Source organism: Gavialis gangeticus, unplaced genomic scaffold, assembly GCF_001723915.1.
Source record: "Gavialis gangeticus isolate Ggan-Ray unplaced genomic scaffold, GavGan_comp1, whole genome shotgun sequence".
Taxonomy (NCBI): domain Eukaryota; kingdom Metazoa; phylum Chordata; order Crocodylia; family Gavialidae; genus Gavialis; species Gavialis gangeticus.
Window position 1 is genome coordinate 53,355,354 of NW_017729031.1, and position 18,181 is coordinate 53,373,534.

The 18,181-nt window shown below is 39.8% G+C and overlaps 1 protein-coding gene across 1 annotated transcript in view; it reads left to right on the forward strand.

Annotated features, from left to right (window-relative positions):
* The window catches only part of MYO3B (myosin IIIB), a 281,014-nt gene that overhangs the window by 160,334 nt on the left and 102,499 nt on the right, over positions 1 to 18,181 (forward strand). The window contains exons 10-16 of the mRNA XM_019522847.1: positions 3,930 to 4,026; positions 4,541 to 4,657; positions 5,142 to 5,246; positions 14,661 to 14,744; positions 15,861 to 16,063; positions 16,620 to 16,718; positions 17,715 to 17,829. Of these exons, the coding sequence (XP_019378392.1) occupies positions 3,930 to 4,026; positions 4,541 to 4,657; positions 5,142 to 5,246; positions 14,661 to 14,744; positions 15,861 to 16,063; positions 16,620 to 16,718; positions 17,715 to 17,829 (820 nt within the window). The remainder of the gene's footprint in view (positions 1 to 3,929; positions 4,027 to 4,540; positions 4,658 to 5,141; positions 5,247 to 14,660; positions 14,745 to 15,860; positions 16,064 to 16,619; positions 16,719 to 17,714; positions 17,830 to 18,181) is intronic.

Consider the following 18,181-nt stretch of genomic DNA (forward strand, 5'->3'; position numbering starts at 1 on the left):
CTGATTCCTGTTCCTGCCGAGATACAAAGCATTTCTTCCTCTTCACCTACTGTTCCTATGTGAAAGGCAAGGAGGGCTGGTGTCACAGGTCAGCTGGGCACTGTGAATATATCAATTTAGCCACTAGGCTGTTTGGTTCAGGATTGAGGAGGCAGAGTTGGGAGTAAAGCAATGGCAAGTTTTTTATAACACACACACACAATAGTTAACAGAAAGATAAATGTGATAAGCAGCTAATGCAGTATTAAAGAGCTAATAGTAAATAATAACAACAGATAATAATAGATAAATAGATCAATCTGTCGCAGGCCAGCTGAGCACTGCAAGGGTATCAACCACTGGCTGTTGAAAACAACAAATAGACAGATATGGGTTGGTAACTTATTGGCAGTCCCTCAATGCCAGGTGCATGCCAGGTGATTCCAGCGAAGTCAGATGTCCCCAGTTGACGCTGTCTGAGGGATTACCGGGGAAGTTCCCTTGATCAGGAACCGATCCTCACTCACACTGGGAGTCCGTAGTCCGGGCTTGGAGCAGCAATTACTGTCTGTTCCCTCCTTCCTACTGGTCACCTGATGCACACACTTTTTATACCTAGTCTTAGGCTAATCTGTTGGCTTTAGAGCCACTCACAGTGTTTTTATATAGCTGTTACCCTATAGAATTAAAAGGTGTTAAAAATTATTATAAAAGGTTACTACCCAAACTTGGGTTTATCCAATAAACAAATTACAATGCAGCATCTTCAGGTTTGAAATTAACATTACTCTGCCTAAACCCAACCCCTTTAGAACTCTCTGACTATGCTTTTTGAGATGTGCTTTCCTGGAATGTGCTGGGTAGTCCAGGTGGTTGAATCCATTTTTTATCATCATCACGGCTAAATTCTGAGCAAGAAAGAACCGTAGGTCAGCTAATTTTACAACTATAGCTTTGTCTTTGAGGCCTAGTCAGTTCCACAAACAGTTATAAGTTACATTTGTGGGTTACAAAAATACAAGCTTTATATTAAAAAAAAATTCCGAATGCCTCTAAGAAGCACATATTTATTGCTTATTAATTTATTTGGTTCTGGCCATCACAGGCTGGGAAAGAAGCAAGGAAGGGCATTTTGTGTCTGAGAGTTTTTCTAGGATCTTTCCCAACTATAAATTTGGTTCAATAAAAGATATTACCTCACCTCATGAATCTTACTTCTCATGTATTCCTTAGTATAGACCATCACAGCTACAATAATAGCTCTACAACACTACTAATGATGAGAAAGAGCGAAGTCTTTTCTCAACAGGTAGCATTAAGTGCAAAAATACCAATGTGTTTTTGGAGCAATAGCAGTAATGCTAAGGCCCTCATGTTACAATAAATTTGAACTGTATAGTGTAATCTCAAGCAATATTTTAGGTCTCGGGCAATGTTTGATTATTGTTGCCCTTGGAGCAAGTGTATGTTGTGGTCTGACTGTCCATACCTCTAGAGAGGTGTAAACTGTGGAAATTTCTCTCTCTTAAATTTCACATTAATGTTTCTGGGGCAATTTCACACTCCTCAACCTATCCATGACACTGAGCAAAATAGCTATTTATCCTCCAGTCAAAAATAATTTCTTTTACCTTTTTGGAAATTTTAAAGCATGTTTTAAGCCAGGATATTAACTGCAGAGGATGTTCACAATATTATCAAAACCAGTAAGCATTATTATTTGTATTCTACCTATTCACTCCCTACAAACATATTTGCAAGACATGTGGTCAATAGGAAATGTCTGAGGCCAGCAGGAGATCTGAAGTTAATGTGATGTTATGAGCCTAATATCCTCTCCTTAATCGTGTACTTAAGAAAATGAGTTAAACATAAGAAAATATATGTACAAAGGTCTTCAATTTTTACTTATACTTGCCTAAGAATAGTTTCCTTAATTGTTTGCTTACATAAGGTGAAAAGAAAGTCTCCAATAATAATAAAAGACTCATTTATCACCTAAGGAAAAAAAAATCAGCAGGCGTTTAATATACAATCAAATAAGAGATTAGTTTAGGAAGCCATTCTTTAATTAGAGTTGCTTAGGTCTGAATGTCCCCAGCCTTCCCACCTCCTCCCTACACTTATGGTTTAAGCATAGGCACATTCATAATGTTCAAAAGCTTGCTGTGATTTGACATTGCTCCTACAATCATTCCCTTAAGGCAGCAATAATGTCTGAAAATGAATGCGTCTTTCAGATATAATTTCTAGCAATAACTAGTGCATTATGAGTAGATGAAGAAACTACTAATACAATATTTGTTCTTCTTATGACTGATGAATACTTTCATGTTTGGAGGAGCCATCGTACCAGTGATCACATGTTTCTTTGTAATACAACTCTGGATTTCAGTTTAAACCAGAAACAACTAATAAAAAAAATTAAATGGTTCCATCCTCAATTTATTCAAACTAAGAGGCTGGCCCATTATTATAATGTAAATTTTTTAATGATATATATTTTTTAAAGTTTGAAAAAAAATAAAAAGTTTTTGTTTAATGGGTTTTCAACATATTCACACTTTACATATGCTGGCCACTTGAATACATTCCAGTTATGGCAATTGATAGTCAGCACTTGCTGCTCAAGTTCTCTATGGTTCACTTTTTGGTTTTGCATGTCAGCAGTGTACCAAATGACCATTTTTGAGTGGGAATATTGGATGCAAAATATAAATAAGATTGTTTACAAGAATTTTTCCAAGTAATCTGTAGGTTTCTTATTTCATTGCTAATGTAACAACTGTCTTCGTGCTTTCAGAGTCACAGTGTTGCTTATTGTAACAAGATTTCATCTGAGCCCAAAGTCAGCAGTTTCAAAATCAGGAAAAAATACCTGGTATCTCTGTCCATATCAACTTTCTGTATTATAGGCATGTAATATAACCTGTAGTGTCACGGAAACATGCTAGTATTGTCCTACATGCTTGATACACTATTTGTCATTGGGTAGAAATGTGTGATCATATGAGTCCCCCTTTCTATATGGCAACTGATGCAGAAACAATCTGTCAGGGGCTGTCATTGAGGATCAATGCTAAATGTTACTCAGCAGGATGCTGCTGTATCTCAGTGGGTGTCCTTCTACTGTGCTTTGATTATCTTTGTTAAAGAAAAACATAGTTGTGCTTACACAGTATTCATATTTCATCCCTTCTGTGGAAGATTTTTCTTACCTTCGTAATTTGTACCCATTCCTTTTTTAAATGAGATCTGTAGTATAAAAACATATACACCAGAATTTTCAAAGATTTTTTCAGTGTAATCAGATTATAAAAGTGTTATGTGACAGTTTGTCTGTGCTTCTGATTGTGTGGCTTAAAGACTGTGATTACATCTTTAAAGAGAAGCTGACTGAACATCTGCAGAATTTAGAGTCTGATGGAAATCATGGTTCAAAATTGTTGTTTTGAACTAGATCCAGGGTCATCTGAGGAGATACTTTGGCATATACAAAGGTAATAGGGGAGGGATATTGTATTTTTCTTGTCTGTTGTAGCCCTTATAGGCTGCATATCTCAAGGTCCAAAGGAAAAAACTATTATTTAATTACTTGACTCAGTAATTTACCCAGGTTTATATTAAACTAATTGGTGTTGGGAATAGGAAAGATGGAGGGTCTTTTGGTAGATTTTTTTATTATTTGGAGACAGCAAGTTTATAGGTAATCATCTGAGTGTTATATATTGTGAGAGGAAAAACTATGGGCATGATGTTGGGCATCCAGCTGTTGCATTGATTTAAAAACTTTTTCTTTCAGAATGCTGCAAGATGAGCATTTTGGAAAGAGTGCTTGTTTCTCCTCCTCTTTGAAAAAGCAAATTGCTCAATGAATTATTCTTGTCTCTTACCATTTGCCTTTTTCAAAATAGCATTTTAACACTGATCTTGGGTTAACAAACTTGCAGGCATGAACGAATACATACTAGAAGACCTTACCATGTAGATGCAGCTGACAAATACTCTTTGGATGATGATCTGGTGAACCTAGAGGTTCTGGATGAGGTACTGTACAATCTGGGTAGGACTTCCTCATGCTTGACGATTATAACCTATGTTTTGCTTGCTTCTGCCTTCTACATTTTCTTCTAACAACGTAATTGTGATAAAATTGATTGTTCATAGTCTGGGCAGAAAGGAATAATTATGTGACACAATTCAGATCTGCTGTCACATGTGTAGTTTTATTTTGTGTAGCTATATAAGCAGTATCAGCACCTCTTGTCCTATGGACAAATTGATTATATTAGTTTAAATTATTTTCTGTGTTTGTTAAACCTAAAGCTTAGCCTTGAACATCAGCTGGGAAACTAGGCATATTTCATTTAACTTGGTTTTGTTGCAATATTTTAGAGCTATGAAACTGTGAAAAAATTGGTTTGGTTTTATGAGGTCAGTGTTTGACATAACTGACAATGTTTAAGATTATCAATTATTCTGTGTTCACCATATATTTACAATGAATGTTATTATCTAAAAACGTATTGCTTTACTATCAAACTTCTTATAATCTTCTTAGGATACAATTATCCATCAACTACAGAAGCGCTATGCTGACTTACAAATTTATACTTATGTTGGAGACATTTTAATAGCTTTAAACCCATTCCAGAATCTCAGCATATATTCTCCACAGGTAAGAGGAACTCCAGTATAGAGAATGTACCTTTTATAAACTATTGTTAATGAAATAGAGGCTACACACAACAGAAAGGCCCATGCTATGATTAGGAATTGTGCTCACTGAAAACCACACAAATACATTTTAAATTAGATTTTGTCCCAATATAGTACATTACTTTTTCTCTTTAATCCATGATCATTTCTATACAGTTTAATTATATGATGGCTGTCACATAAACATGAGGTATCTAAGTACCTGGCAACATCGTTCCTGTGAGGTCAGGAAGTGTTATTATCCCTACTGAATAACTGAGGTTCAAAAAGATTCCCATTGAGATCAGATGTCAAAATATCTTCGTGGCTATGACCTTAAGTCAATTCAGTGGCAGAGCAGTGCACTGAACCAATGCCCCTATTTCCCAGGCTAGCACAAACCACTAGATATGTGCATGTTGCACAGGCTTTTTTGTACTTTCACCAATTTTTTTTTTGTTCAGTTCTCCAAGCTTTACCATGGTGTGAAGCGTTCATCAAATCCCCCCCACATATTTGCATCTGCAGATGCTGCTTATCAAGGCATGGTTACTTTCAGTAAAGATCAGGTAAGAATCTGTTCATTTATTTTTGTGCTTAATATTGGTCATTTAAGGTAGTAGGTTGCAGTGCTACTTCAGGTATTTTTAGTATTCTGGATCAGTAGTGATTGGTTTTGGGAAAACTTTCTGCTTGGGAAACATTACCTGCAGCATGAAAAATAGAACACAAATGCAATTAGAATTGGGAAAGCTGAAAAGGTTATGGTGCATCTTAAGAGACAGTGAACTAGTGTTAATCAGCCCAGCCTATCTGTGCTGGTAGAGCTTCACTAATTACTAACAGCTGAAGATTTTCACCCTATTCCCTGATTCCACTTTGACTTGCACCAGATGTAACGATTTGCAGCTGAGATATGTGTAAAATTCTACCATGTCAGCTTGGTAGCATTTTTCACCTACTTGGCCCTTACTTCCACAGGTATAAAGACAGTATCGGGTGCAAGGCAATGGAGAATCAATCCCTGTGACTGTAAGTCATAGAAAATACAAACCATTAACTCTGTGATCACTCATTTTCATGGTAAAATATATTAAGGATAGTTCTAATATAAATTTAATGAGGACACAAATCCAATTATATGGCAATGATATTAATGAGAATAGAATATAGTGCTGTAGAAACCAGTTTCCTTTTTATTATAGTTTTAAGATTGGAATCTTGCATTCCTTTTCATTGGATGTACTATACACACATATATATGTGCATATTGGAGAATAATAATGATTTTTTTCTAAAATTATCCTCAATGTACTCTTCTGTATGCTGCACAATAGTTCATGATAAATGTATTTTTTAAAAACATTATAACAACACAGTGAACTAATAGAATAAAAATACACTTTAGAAAATACTTGACAAGGATAAAATCTAAATGGGATCCTGCATATGAAAAAGATGAAAATAGAAGATAATGGGATTTGTATTATGCAGCGTTCTGGGGGAAAGTAGTTAGTGCATTGATATATGGAAATGGAGGGACACAAGGGTTTGACATAGACAGAAACATGGCAGGGATTGTCACAACTGGTGCCGGGGTGAAGTGAGGCACTGAGGATTTCTGTGGACATGACTTTGGGTTGTGGCAGTGCAGTTGGAAGATAGATGTCTGTTTTTGTGTATATTTTGGGGGATTGGATATATTTTGGAATATTAAATTTGTTGCTTGATAAATTGGATTAATTAACAAAGTTTAGAAAAAAAGAAAAGGTGAAAAAGTACACAATTTATTTGGCATTTGAAAGTGCATGGGGCTTTAAGTCCCTTACACATAGTTCTTATTTATATAACTTATTCTATGCTGTTTGAAAAGTGTTGCTAAGAAATATATATTTATGTAGTAGAAGAGAGGGACCTTGTTGATGTAAAACACCAATGTATGTGAATTTGAAATCAGGGCATAAGGTCTACACTATAAATCGTAAACTTTCAAGTGCTTCATACCTGTCTAAGTGCTGATTTGTCTTTTGGATCAAGCTGTGAAGGCAACTTGTAGCCATGTTAGCTACAAGCACATCTAATTTTCTATTTGCTGTTCCCAAAACACCACAGCAAAGCCTTTAGTTCTCTTCAGTGGGCAATGTGGTTCTGCTTGTGGCGTAACATGTATTTTATGTAAAAATCAAAAGATTATGCATCCTGTTCACTTTATCCTTTCAGGAGCCTCAGGATTTTTTGCCTATGGAAGTCTGTGGTGTTGTAGGAACTCTATTCCTGAGTCCTTACTCAACTGAAATGTACTGTTAAGCCAATAGGACTTAAGCATGCATGACTTGAGGCTGCAGGCTTGAGTTTTCAATTTATAATCCATTGTATATGATTTGTTCAGTCACATGAAGTCAGTCATAATGGGCATCACAGCATGAGAACACCATCAAACACTTTCAGCTTCCTCTTGAATCAGGATGGGATTCTTAAAAAATGACAATAGGTGTGATTGTCACATTGTACACATCAACAGTTCATGTGCTGCATGGTAGTGCGGATTGTCTGAAGTATACTCCTGGATGCAGAAGTCTATTCAGTACACAGTAGTAGTAATTATTCCATATGCTACACAATGTTCCTCTGAACACCCTGTGCTTTACTGTCTGTGGAATAGCAAAAGGGTGTCAGAGATGCTATTCTTTCTACAGCAAAAGAACTGCTGCCTCTCTTTTTCCAGTTACTTCCAAAAACCTCAGTTATTCTGTGTAATTTTTACTATTCATAGCTATGAAAGTGCTATTACCACTTTTAGCCCCTTGCAATGAAAACATTTTAAAACTACACGGTAAATTCATAAAACAAATTAAAAGACATGAACTGAAACTTCCATTTTTCCTCTGTCATGCATTTCTATAATTTACACTGAAAGCGCCTTGGAGCAGGAGTTTATCTCTTGGTATTTCTACAAGGAGGCATGTATGCCAATGGTGCTTTGTATATATTAAAGATAATGTACCGTATTTATTCAAATATAAGATGAAGTGTGTCCCCCTTCCAATCAGCATGGGGAAAAAAGACCCTCATCTTATAATCACGAACAAGGAAACCTCATTAAATAGATTGTCTATAATTAAACTGCTGCCAAAAGTGGCATGTGCTCAGTAAAGAAAACCAAGTATGAAGTTGATTAAATGCAGCCAACACTAACCATGACTAAAAAACATGTGGTCCCTATTGGACAAAAATACTGATAGGAACCTACCAGTATTTTTTGGATATATATATATAGAGAGAGAGAGAGAGAGAGTTATATATACATCCTCTGTCATAAACTTTCCATCACACACCTCAAACTGCATTAAAAAACCCACACACCCATTACAATAAATGCCCCCGCTCCCCTGCACCTTCGCGCACCCACCCGCTGCCCTTCCCTAACCCAACCACAGTGCCTTAGTCCAAGCCCCAGTTGGGGTTTACAGTCTCAATTCATTCAAAGTCCTTGTCGCTGTCTATGTGCCTGTCACTTCTGCTGCTGCTGATCCTGTTGTTGTCCTTTTCACTGTCTCCAGGTCCAGTTGCATTGCTGTCCTGTCTAGATTCCTTTTCCACTTCCTTTCCCTGGTGGTCCTTGAACAACCTGTGCCACATGTCCCTTTTCCAGGTGTGGTTGGCTGTGTTTTCTCCATCTGTTCCCACTGATTCCAGGTAGTAGGACTGGAGTTCACTCAGAAACATTTTAACACAGTCTGTTTCCTTGACCTCAGTGTGTCTGTACAACAGAAGGTTCCTGCATTGCCACAGGGTGCTCCTGATGAAGGACACAAACTGGTCAACGCGGGTTGTCTGGGACCCCTAATGTTTAGTCAGGTGTCTGTACAGCACTGCCTCCCTTGTCATCAGTCTGATTCTTGTCACTTCTTCCAGGAGCCGGCTTACCTTTTCCCACACTCCCTTGGCATAGGAGCAGAGCCACAGGAGGTGGTCGATGGTCTCATTCTTACCTCAGCAGCTTTCCCTGGGGCAACTGGGTCTACTCTCATCTCACTCTATGCCTCCACACCTTCACTGGGAGTGCACAGTGAGCTATGAACCATTCCAGGTCTCTGTTATCTATATGTAGGTCCTCGTGGAAGATCCAATCCCAGATGGCCTGGCAGTCATCGTCAAGGAGCAGCTTCGTGGTTGATAGCCCACCTCTATCTCTAACTGCCTTCTGTATCTTCCTGTGGTTTGACATGGTCTCTGGGCTTTCCTTCTGTAGTGCATACTCGCTCCAGAACTTGTTCAGCACCCTGTAGAACCAGGGGTATTCCATGGTGCATAGTCTCCCTTTGGCTAGAGTGTACATCCCTCATGGTCTCAGGACGTGACCTGTAAAATACTTGACAAGACAAGCTGTTTTGGTTGCTGGCCCAGTTGCCAGCTTGCAGATCTGGCTCATGTACTGGGCCCATAGGAACAGCAGGAACAGTCTGGCATTCCCCAGCCCGTTTCTTTTTGTATAGGGTCTTTCTTGCCACCTTCTCCATTCTGGATCCCCAGAAGAAAATGCACGTGGCTCTTTGAATTCTATGGGTGACACACTCGGGGGTGCGGTGGGGGGGGAGACCAATGAGGTATACAGAAGTACTGGTAGCAACACCACCTTCATGAGTGCCATGCACCCCACCATGAAGAGGTGGCACGCATACCACATACCCAACCTCTGCTTCACCTTGGCCTCCTTCTTCTCCCAGGCCCTCCTTCCACTCGGCTTGGGATCGAAATCCACCCCAAGGATCTTGACCCCCTCGCAGGTAACCAAGACCCCCAGGGACTCTATGTCCCTGGGCTCGCCCATGGTCAGACAGGTGTTTTTGCTCGCATTGAGCTTGTCCCTTGCTGCCGCCTCATAGACCCATGTGCCACAGGGGTCTCTCTACAGCACACTTATTCCTACCTTTTTTTTTTTTTAAGAATTTTTTCATGTTCCAAGCCATATCAACCAAATCAAGTCCAAATCCATGAGTCAGTCCAGAACCATAAGTAGCCATACAACCAGCAAACATCCTCCACCTCCATCAGGGGCTTCAGATATTTCCAAAGTCTTTTGGCGGGCATCCTAAATCCAGGCCCCAGCCCAGAGTCTTTGGGATCTGATGCCCCCATCTTTCACCTCCCTGTGGCCATATGCCTGAGGAAACAAGCTAGGGAGAAGCCTCCCATTTCCATAAAATAGGCATTAAGCCCCAACACCTTAGCGGGTACTAAACCTAGAAGAACAATTATCCCCAGGAGGCTTAAGGAAAGCTGCCTTCTTGGACCCAAATACATGGTGGGGTTGTTGTTTTTTTTGTTTTTTTATTTAATTTGTATCCAAGGCCAAATTAGCCAAAACTAATTCCAAATCCAAGAGTCCAGAACCATAAGTGGCCCTACTATAGGCAAACATCCTCCACCCACACCTGGGGCTTCAGATGTTCCAAAACCTTTGGCGGGCATCCTACTTGCAGGCCCAAGCCTGGAGGCTTGGGGTTCGCATGCGCCTGAGAAGACTCCCATTTCCATAAACTGGGCTTAAAGCCGCTGCACCTTGGCAGGTACTGAACCATGGCAGAAGAGCAGTTCTCCTGCAAAGTGGTTCAGGAAAACTACCTTCTTGGACACAGATACATGGTGTTTTTTGTTTTGTTTTGTTTTGTTTTGTTGGGGGTTTTTTTGTAAAAATATATGTCTATATATATATATATGTAAGGTTATATATATCTACACTCCTAGTATCACTCCACAGAGAAAACCTTGACCCATTACAAAAAACTGCACCCATGAACCTGTACAAAGGCCCACTGGCTGCCCGAACCCATTACAATATCACACGCAACACACACAAACAAACCCTGGTCCCTCAGACCAGGCAACACTTCCCTTTCCTTCCTATCCTGCTTATGGGGTCACATACTCAGTTCATCTGTCTTCTATGTCACTGTCACTCCAGCTCCCACTGGAGGACTTGCTGCTGCTGTCACTGTTGTTATCCTCAGTTCCACTTGTCCCTTCCTTTTCCTCACTGTCACCACCCCTTTCTCTGCTTGGGAGGAGTTGGGTGATCCTGTGCTACGTCTCTGTGCTAGGTGGCTTTGGCCACGTCCTCTCCATCCTCCACTAACAATTTATGGTAGTAGGTCTAGAGTTTGCTCAGAGCCATTTTCACACAGCCTACTACCTCTGTGTCCATTTGCCTGTACAGCAGGAGGTTCCTGGCCTTCCACAGGGTGTTCTTGATGCAGGACGCAAACTGGTCAAAATGGGGTGCTGAGTTCCCCTGATGTTTGGCAAGGTGCCCATACAGCACTGCTTCTCTGGTTAGTCAGCTAACACCGGTCACCACTTCACAGAGCTGCTTAACTCTTTTCCATACCTCTTTGGCACAAGTGCAGAAGCAGAGGAGGTGGTCAATCATCTCAGTGGCTCTGCAGCATTTGGGCCATGGGCAGCTGGCCCTCTGTATGTCTCCAGGCCCTCACTGGTAGGGTTCAGTGGGTTATGAGCCATGTCAGGTCCTTGTGATCTTTGTGCAGTTCTTTGTGATCAATGCACTCCCACACAGCTTGGCATGTGTTGCCCGGGAGCAGGTCCATGGGTGACGAGGTGTCCCTCAGCCTCAATGTCTCCTTGATTTTTTTTGTGGTTTCTCATAGTTGCTGGGCCTGCACTCTGCAGGCCATACAAGCTGCAACACTGGTTCAGGATCTTGTAGAACCACAGTGAACCCATGATCCACAGTTTACGGTTGTTGGAGTGAATACCCCACAGTGTCTCAGGATGTGCCCTGCAAAATTGCTCACGAGGCAAGCAGTTTTGGATTCTGTGTCCATCACCAGCTTGCAGATCAGGCTCGAATACTTGGCCCACAAGAACAGGAGGATATCTGGCATGCCCTTGCTTCCGGCCCTTTTGTCCTTGTACAAGGTCTTCCAGATGACCTTTTCCCATCTGGAGCCCCAGAAGAAAATGCACACAAGTCTCTGGATCCTGTGGAAGACATGCTCAGAAGGGTGGAAGACCAGTACGGTGTACAGAAGCACCAGTAACAACGTCGCTTTGACAAGCATAACATGCCCCACTATGGAAAGGGAGCACATATGCCAGAGCCCCAGCTTCTGCTTTACCTTTGCCTCTGTCTTCTCCCATGCTGTCCTGCCACTTAGCTCAGGGTCAAAATCTATCCCGAGGATCCTGAGCCCCTCGTGGGGGACAGAGACCCCCAGAGACTTGATGTCCCCAAGCACACCCATGGCAAGGCAGGTGCTCTTGCTCACATTGAACTTGGCCTCTGCCACCACCTCATATCCCTGCATGTGCACCAGGGCTCTCTCTACTGACCACCTGTTCCAGCACAGGATGATTCACATAGTCCATGTATGCCAGGACCTTGGCCTTTCAGTTGCTGCTGCCTAGGATGTGGACTCTGTAGATCCCTGGGTCCTGCCTCAGGTGCTGGGCCCCCCTCAAGAATAAGTTAGTGCAGCCCATCTGAATAAGATATAAAGTTGTGCCCATTACATGCACTCCCCCTCAGTGCCGACTCTTTTTCAAGGTATGGTGAGCCAATACACTGAATACATTTTGACTTCCTTTTCACTCCCACAGCTGAGCTGCATCTTTCTTTTGCAGTTCCAATGAATCCTGTTTCTTCACCAGCCTTAAATGTCTGGCAAACTTCACTAAACAGGGCCCCAAACAGTTCATCTAGAATCTCTTTGTCACCCCCCCTCTTAGCCTGTCACATCTGATTAATGTGGCCCCCACTCTCCATGAGAGGGAACCAGATCAGTTTGCCCTGCCCCTTACCTGCATATAAATTTTTGGAGGATTCCAGGACCCATGACAAGAACATGGATCCTTCATTGTGGGTATCTGGAGTACACACATATACAGAGCAGTGCTAAACTGTGGGTTCACAATGGCTTGAAATACTGTTGACTCCGATGGGGTCCAGCCCAATGAACTATATGGTAAATCAGGAGCCTTTTGGTTTTGGACTAACACCAAGCACAGTGACCACATCTACATGACACAATGACTGTGCAGTAGCTCATTACTAGGGCTGTATGAAACTTCGGTTCCTGATTCAATTAGGTGGAGATTCAGCCCAATTCAGTGGCCTTCTGGTCCACTTCTGGGTTTGCTGCCAAGCACATGGAGGGCCCCACTGTACTCCTGTTGGACTCTCCATGTGCCCTAGCACTGCAACATTCACAAGCCGTGCCTGCTACCTCAAGGTATGTAGAAAAAACATTTAAAGCTGTGTCTATGTCTGAATCAGCATCAAATCAAATCAAATCAGATTCAGATTTGGCTGAATCGAATCAGGGACAGTGATCCGAAATAACGAATCAAGTCACTGTCCCTGATTCAGGCTGAATCCAAATCTGAATCAAATAGGGACCACTTCGCACACCCCTACTCATTACTACTGTGCAGTAGTGTCATGGGGCATGAAGTGTGATGTGACGCTGCTGTGCAGTAGTAATGACCTATTGTGTAGTGAGAAAATTCGTTCGAAGATGCTACTGTGTAATGCTGGTTACTGTACAGTAATATAGTACTTGTGTATGCAAGTACTAGATGACTGTGCAGTAACAACTGCACAGTCAATGTCTCATGTAGACACAGCCCGTTTGTACTATATATAAGTAGGTACACAAGTGCTTCTTAAAAGAGTGTTTATGGAGTACCTGTGCTAAAACTTATAGTAGTTTCAAAATAGATAAAATGCATCAATTCTAGATAAACTAAGCCTATGAGTACATGTAGTAATTTGCCTATGATGAATTATATTTATTTCAAGGTCAGTATTTTCAGATTTGCTCCATACTTCCATGGGCTCAGGAAGAGCAGGGTCTGACAGTAAGGATGGAGAGAAGGGACTGCAGAGGGGAAAAGCCTGGGGAGGTGTAGAAGGGAAGGGGGCATTTGACCCTTCAGATTCATTTCCCCTGCTGTAGCAGTGGAAGGGGAACAGACTCAAGGCTCACCTCCAATAATTAGATTCTATACCTGAAAAATTATAACAAATTTATACATTTTCCATAGATAGAACCTAATTATTGGGTGGTCATCTTATATTCAGGGCCATCTTATATTCAAGTACATATGGTACTTAGGAACATAGAACACATACATTTGTGTGTCTGTTTTGTGTCAGCATGTATAAACTCTATGTAAGTAAGTATAGTGTATGTTTGACAATATCTCATTTCAAAGAAAAACATTGCTGTAGAGCACTTGAAAATAGCAAAAATTCTATTGAAAATCCAGGAAATATAAATAATATGGCTTATTTATTACGATGTGAGCCTTCATAGAGCACCTATGCACTATCTGCCCCAAACAAGTATCATATCTGAGAGGAGGACATAGCAGAGCCAGAGGCTTCCAGTTAATCTTTGAATTTGGGATGCACAGGGGCAGCTGAGGTAATCTGCTGTGTATTTTTTAGTACAAACACGAAATGCAGGAAAACTGTTGATCTCCTCTACCAGTCTTCTCCCCAAAAAGTTACCTTTTGACTTTTTATAAAGCCAGGATACTGCTGCATTAGCTCAGTAATTAGCACTGTTCATGGTAGCAAGCCCTATAATTTTTTTTTCTTTGGGTGGGATCAGGTTTTAGATTGTATATTAGATACAGATGTATTTCCCAGTGTGTGAATTCATGTGTCATGTTAATTGTGTGTCATGATAATGAGCTCTTAAGAAAGTTATTTTCTCTTTGACATGCACATGCACCCAGAAATGATGACGATGATGATGATGCCCATTTTATAAATCTAAAGAGTAAAGAAACAAATAAACTGACACTCTTTTTGATATTCACTGAAAAGAGAGTTGACTCTGGAGGTGTTATGCAGTCTTGGTATTATATTAAATAACCCATAGAGCAGTAGTGAAACTTTTAACTTATCAGCTATATGGTGAGCTGTGCATTTACAGTTTTGTTTTGTGTATCAGTGCATTATCATCAGTGGAGAAAGTGGTGCTGGAAAGACTGAAAGTGCCCATCTGATTGTCCAGCATTTGACCTTCTTGGGAAAGGTATATTTATACTAAGCCATGTAGCACAATGAATAATCTATTTTAAACTTTCTTTGCAGGGAAAAAAAGGTCCAGTGCCTTTTTAGCTTATCAAAAGCTTTGAAATATTTCATTTTTTGAGCTGTATAGAGTGTGAACTTGGTGCTCTATTGGGAACTCATATTTTTTACTAGAAGCTACATGATCTAATTAATAATCATTAATATAAAAAAGCTGGTTTTAGGTTCCTATCCTGCAGAGTCCTACCTATCTGTTTTATTCTATATATGTGACTTATCCCAATGAAATCAGTAAAAGTATTCATATGCATAAGTGAGTATAGATTTAGGGCCCTTGAGTCTGTGTCTATGTTAGTGAAAACATTGCCACTGACTTCAGTGGAAATAAGATTGGGCATTTTTACATGTGCTCCAGAGGTGAGGGGGGTGCTTTAATTAGAGTGTCCCCAACAACTGGTCTAATTAAAGCATTCACAGTGTCTTGTTTATCAGTGTTCCTGTGCTTCAAAACGGGAACAGGGGCACTTTAACTAAAGCTCATTGAACAAGCCCTTGATGACAAGTATCGCCAGTTATTTACAGTATTTATGACCAAGCAAGCTATGAATCTAAATACTAATACTCATACTCATCCTACTACTGCTACTACTAATAATAATATTTCCATTATTCTTTTTTCATATGGTAAAGAAAAAAACCTCAGAATTAATCTGGTTAGGCAGGCATTTGTGCTTATATTAAATTCCATACCAAAGTCAAGACAATGAGGAAAATTCAAGAGTCCAACACATTTGTAAATCTTTGCATGATCAAGACTAAATCTATTCTACTTGTAATTTAGTGTCTATGGTGTGGTTTTTCTAATTAAAATTTATGAAGCCTCTACAGACAAAAATATTGCAGAGAGAAATGAGCTCATATCTTCACACCTGCTGGAGACTCTCTTTTCCCCTTCAATATATTATACTTAAACAGAAAGATCAACCCATATTTGCCAATAGTTGATTCTATGTGACACGTGATAATGCATGCCATATTTCAGAAGCTGGGAGTTTCCATGAGTAAGCAGCTACATTCTTTTGTATCTTTTCTTCTCTTATGTGTGTATTCTGTCAAGGCCAATAATCGTGCTCTGCGTGAGAAGATTCTTCAAGTGAACCCTCTGGTTGAAGCATTTGGAAATGCCTGCACTGCAATCAATGATAACTCAAGTCGTTTTGGAAAATACCTGGAAATGATGTTCACGCCAACAGGAGCCGTAATGGGGGCAAAAATTTCTGAATATCTACTTGAAAAATCCAGGGTCATAAAACAAGCTGTGTAGGTGTAATAATGTTATGCCCTTTCATATCCATTGTAGTTATTTTTTCCCACAAAACATTTTAAATTTTTTAAACGCTATTCATTGGAATTTTATTCTAACTCACTAGTGCTACATCACTTATATTAGGGCTGGAACAGTTAGCTGGGTTATTCTTGACTGAAGATCAATACCACTCCATTGTTCAGTAGAGGATATTCTGTACAGTATATTTTTCTCCCATAGCCTCTTTTCTCTGGGCAGCAGACATGCCATTATACCTCTCTGCTCAGCCGTCAGCAATTTAAAAAGGATGGAGAAGAACTTGATCTTGGATTAATTGGCACTATGTGGTTGGTTGGGTTTTGTGTGTTTCACAGATATAGTAGAAGGTCCCTTTGGCTTTTGCTACTTCTTGCTCTGATACTGTGCCATAAAATCAGTGGTAGCTTTTCCATTGACTTCAGTGAGCATTGGTTTAAGGCCTTCTGCCCTTATCTTGATGAGGTACCAGCTGATACAAATGTATGGATGCAGATATACTTGTATACTTTATTATAATACACTTTTTTCCAGAGGAGAGAAAAACTTCCATATATTTTATTACATATATGCTGGCCTTTTTCATCAGAAGAAACTTTCTGAGTATAGACTTCCTGAAAAAAAGCCTCCTAGGTAATTATCACTAATTTTTTTAAATGCTGCTTGTAATTAGCTATTGATCAGCTCTCGCTTCCAGTGTGATGCTTTATAATCTCTCTTAATCCTTCTCCATCCCTTAAGGATCTTTCTTAATCTGCCCAAGCACAGAAGAGGATGGACAATAGGGAATTACATTATTTGTATTTGTTTGAAGACTTGAACCATTTAAAAAAAGAAGGAAAAGAAAATCTCATTATTATGTAGATTTTCCATCCTTCTTTCAGGCCTTATCTGGCTCCAGAAATGGGCTGTTGTGAATATGTAACTTTACTGTAAAATGCAGGAGCGACTCAAAATGTATTGTTTTATGGCTAAAAAACAGATATCACATTTGAGATGATTCTGCTTGATCTAAGCCAAAACCTGGGGAAAAAAGAAGAGCAGCACAGCCCTTTAAACACATAGCTTGTTCCTGGAATGAATAGCAATTAACTTGAATAAGCCACAGTTGTCCTGGGGAAAAAGTAGTTAACACATTTTATCTCCCACGCTTCACAAGGAAAGGTGGGACAGTGGGCTTTTAGGATCACAGAAAAAAAAGGCTTTTTCTCAGGGGAAATGAGATGTCTGTTTGCAGCCTTTGAGTATCTGATATAACAAGCCAAATTTAGCTGCAGTTATACAGGTGCAGCTCCATTAAAGTCAATGGACCCATACTGTTTTTCTTCAGGGCTGAATCTTGCTCATTAAACTTGAGTTACTAATTTCATTTTCTTTATTGGAAAACTAGTGTTGGGATAATGTCATAATTTATGCCAAAGAAACAAAAGTTACAGCAAATAAAAAAAATCTAAACTCTTTTTATTTAGCATTACAGTATCTACTTGGTTAAAAGACATTTATTTAGCACTACAATATTTATTTGGTTAAAAATATTGAAATATATTGTCTTCTCAGTTACTGATGCAATCTTATCAAAGTCACTAGGGGGTTGCTAATATGGCACTTTTATTATTCCATTTTATTTAGATACATTGATAATGAAACTGGAAGAGTAATGCAAGATATTATTACTAAAGACTCATACAGACGACAATTTGAAGCAATTCAACATTGCTTTAGGATCATAGGGTTTACTGATGAGGTGAGAAATGAAACATGATCTTCTTCGCCAAATCATTATTGACCGTATTTTTAAAGAACATGTCCAATGTTGTCTGTGCAAGGACTAACATTTATTTGTCTAAATAGGACTGTTGTTACCAAAGGCGCAGTTGCTTCCTCTGCGGCTGTGGCAGCAGAGAAGCCTGCCACTCCTGCTGACAAGACAGTGGGTAGTGAGCTTTTAGGCAGCCCTTTGAAGCTAAGTATAAACAGTCAAAACCCCAAGGCTGAATCAATTCAATCTTCACAGGTTAGTTTAAACTGCACAGATTGAACTGATAAGCAAGTGAAAAGACATTCACTTCTGATTTTGGATATACAGCCATATGCCT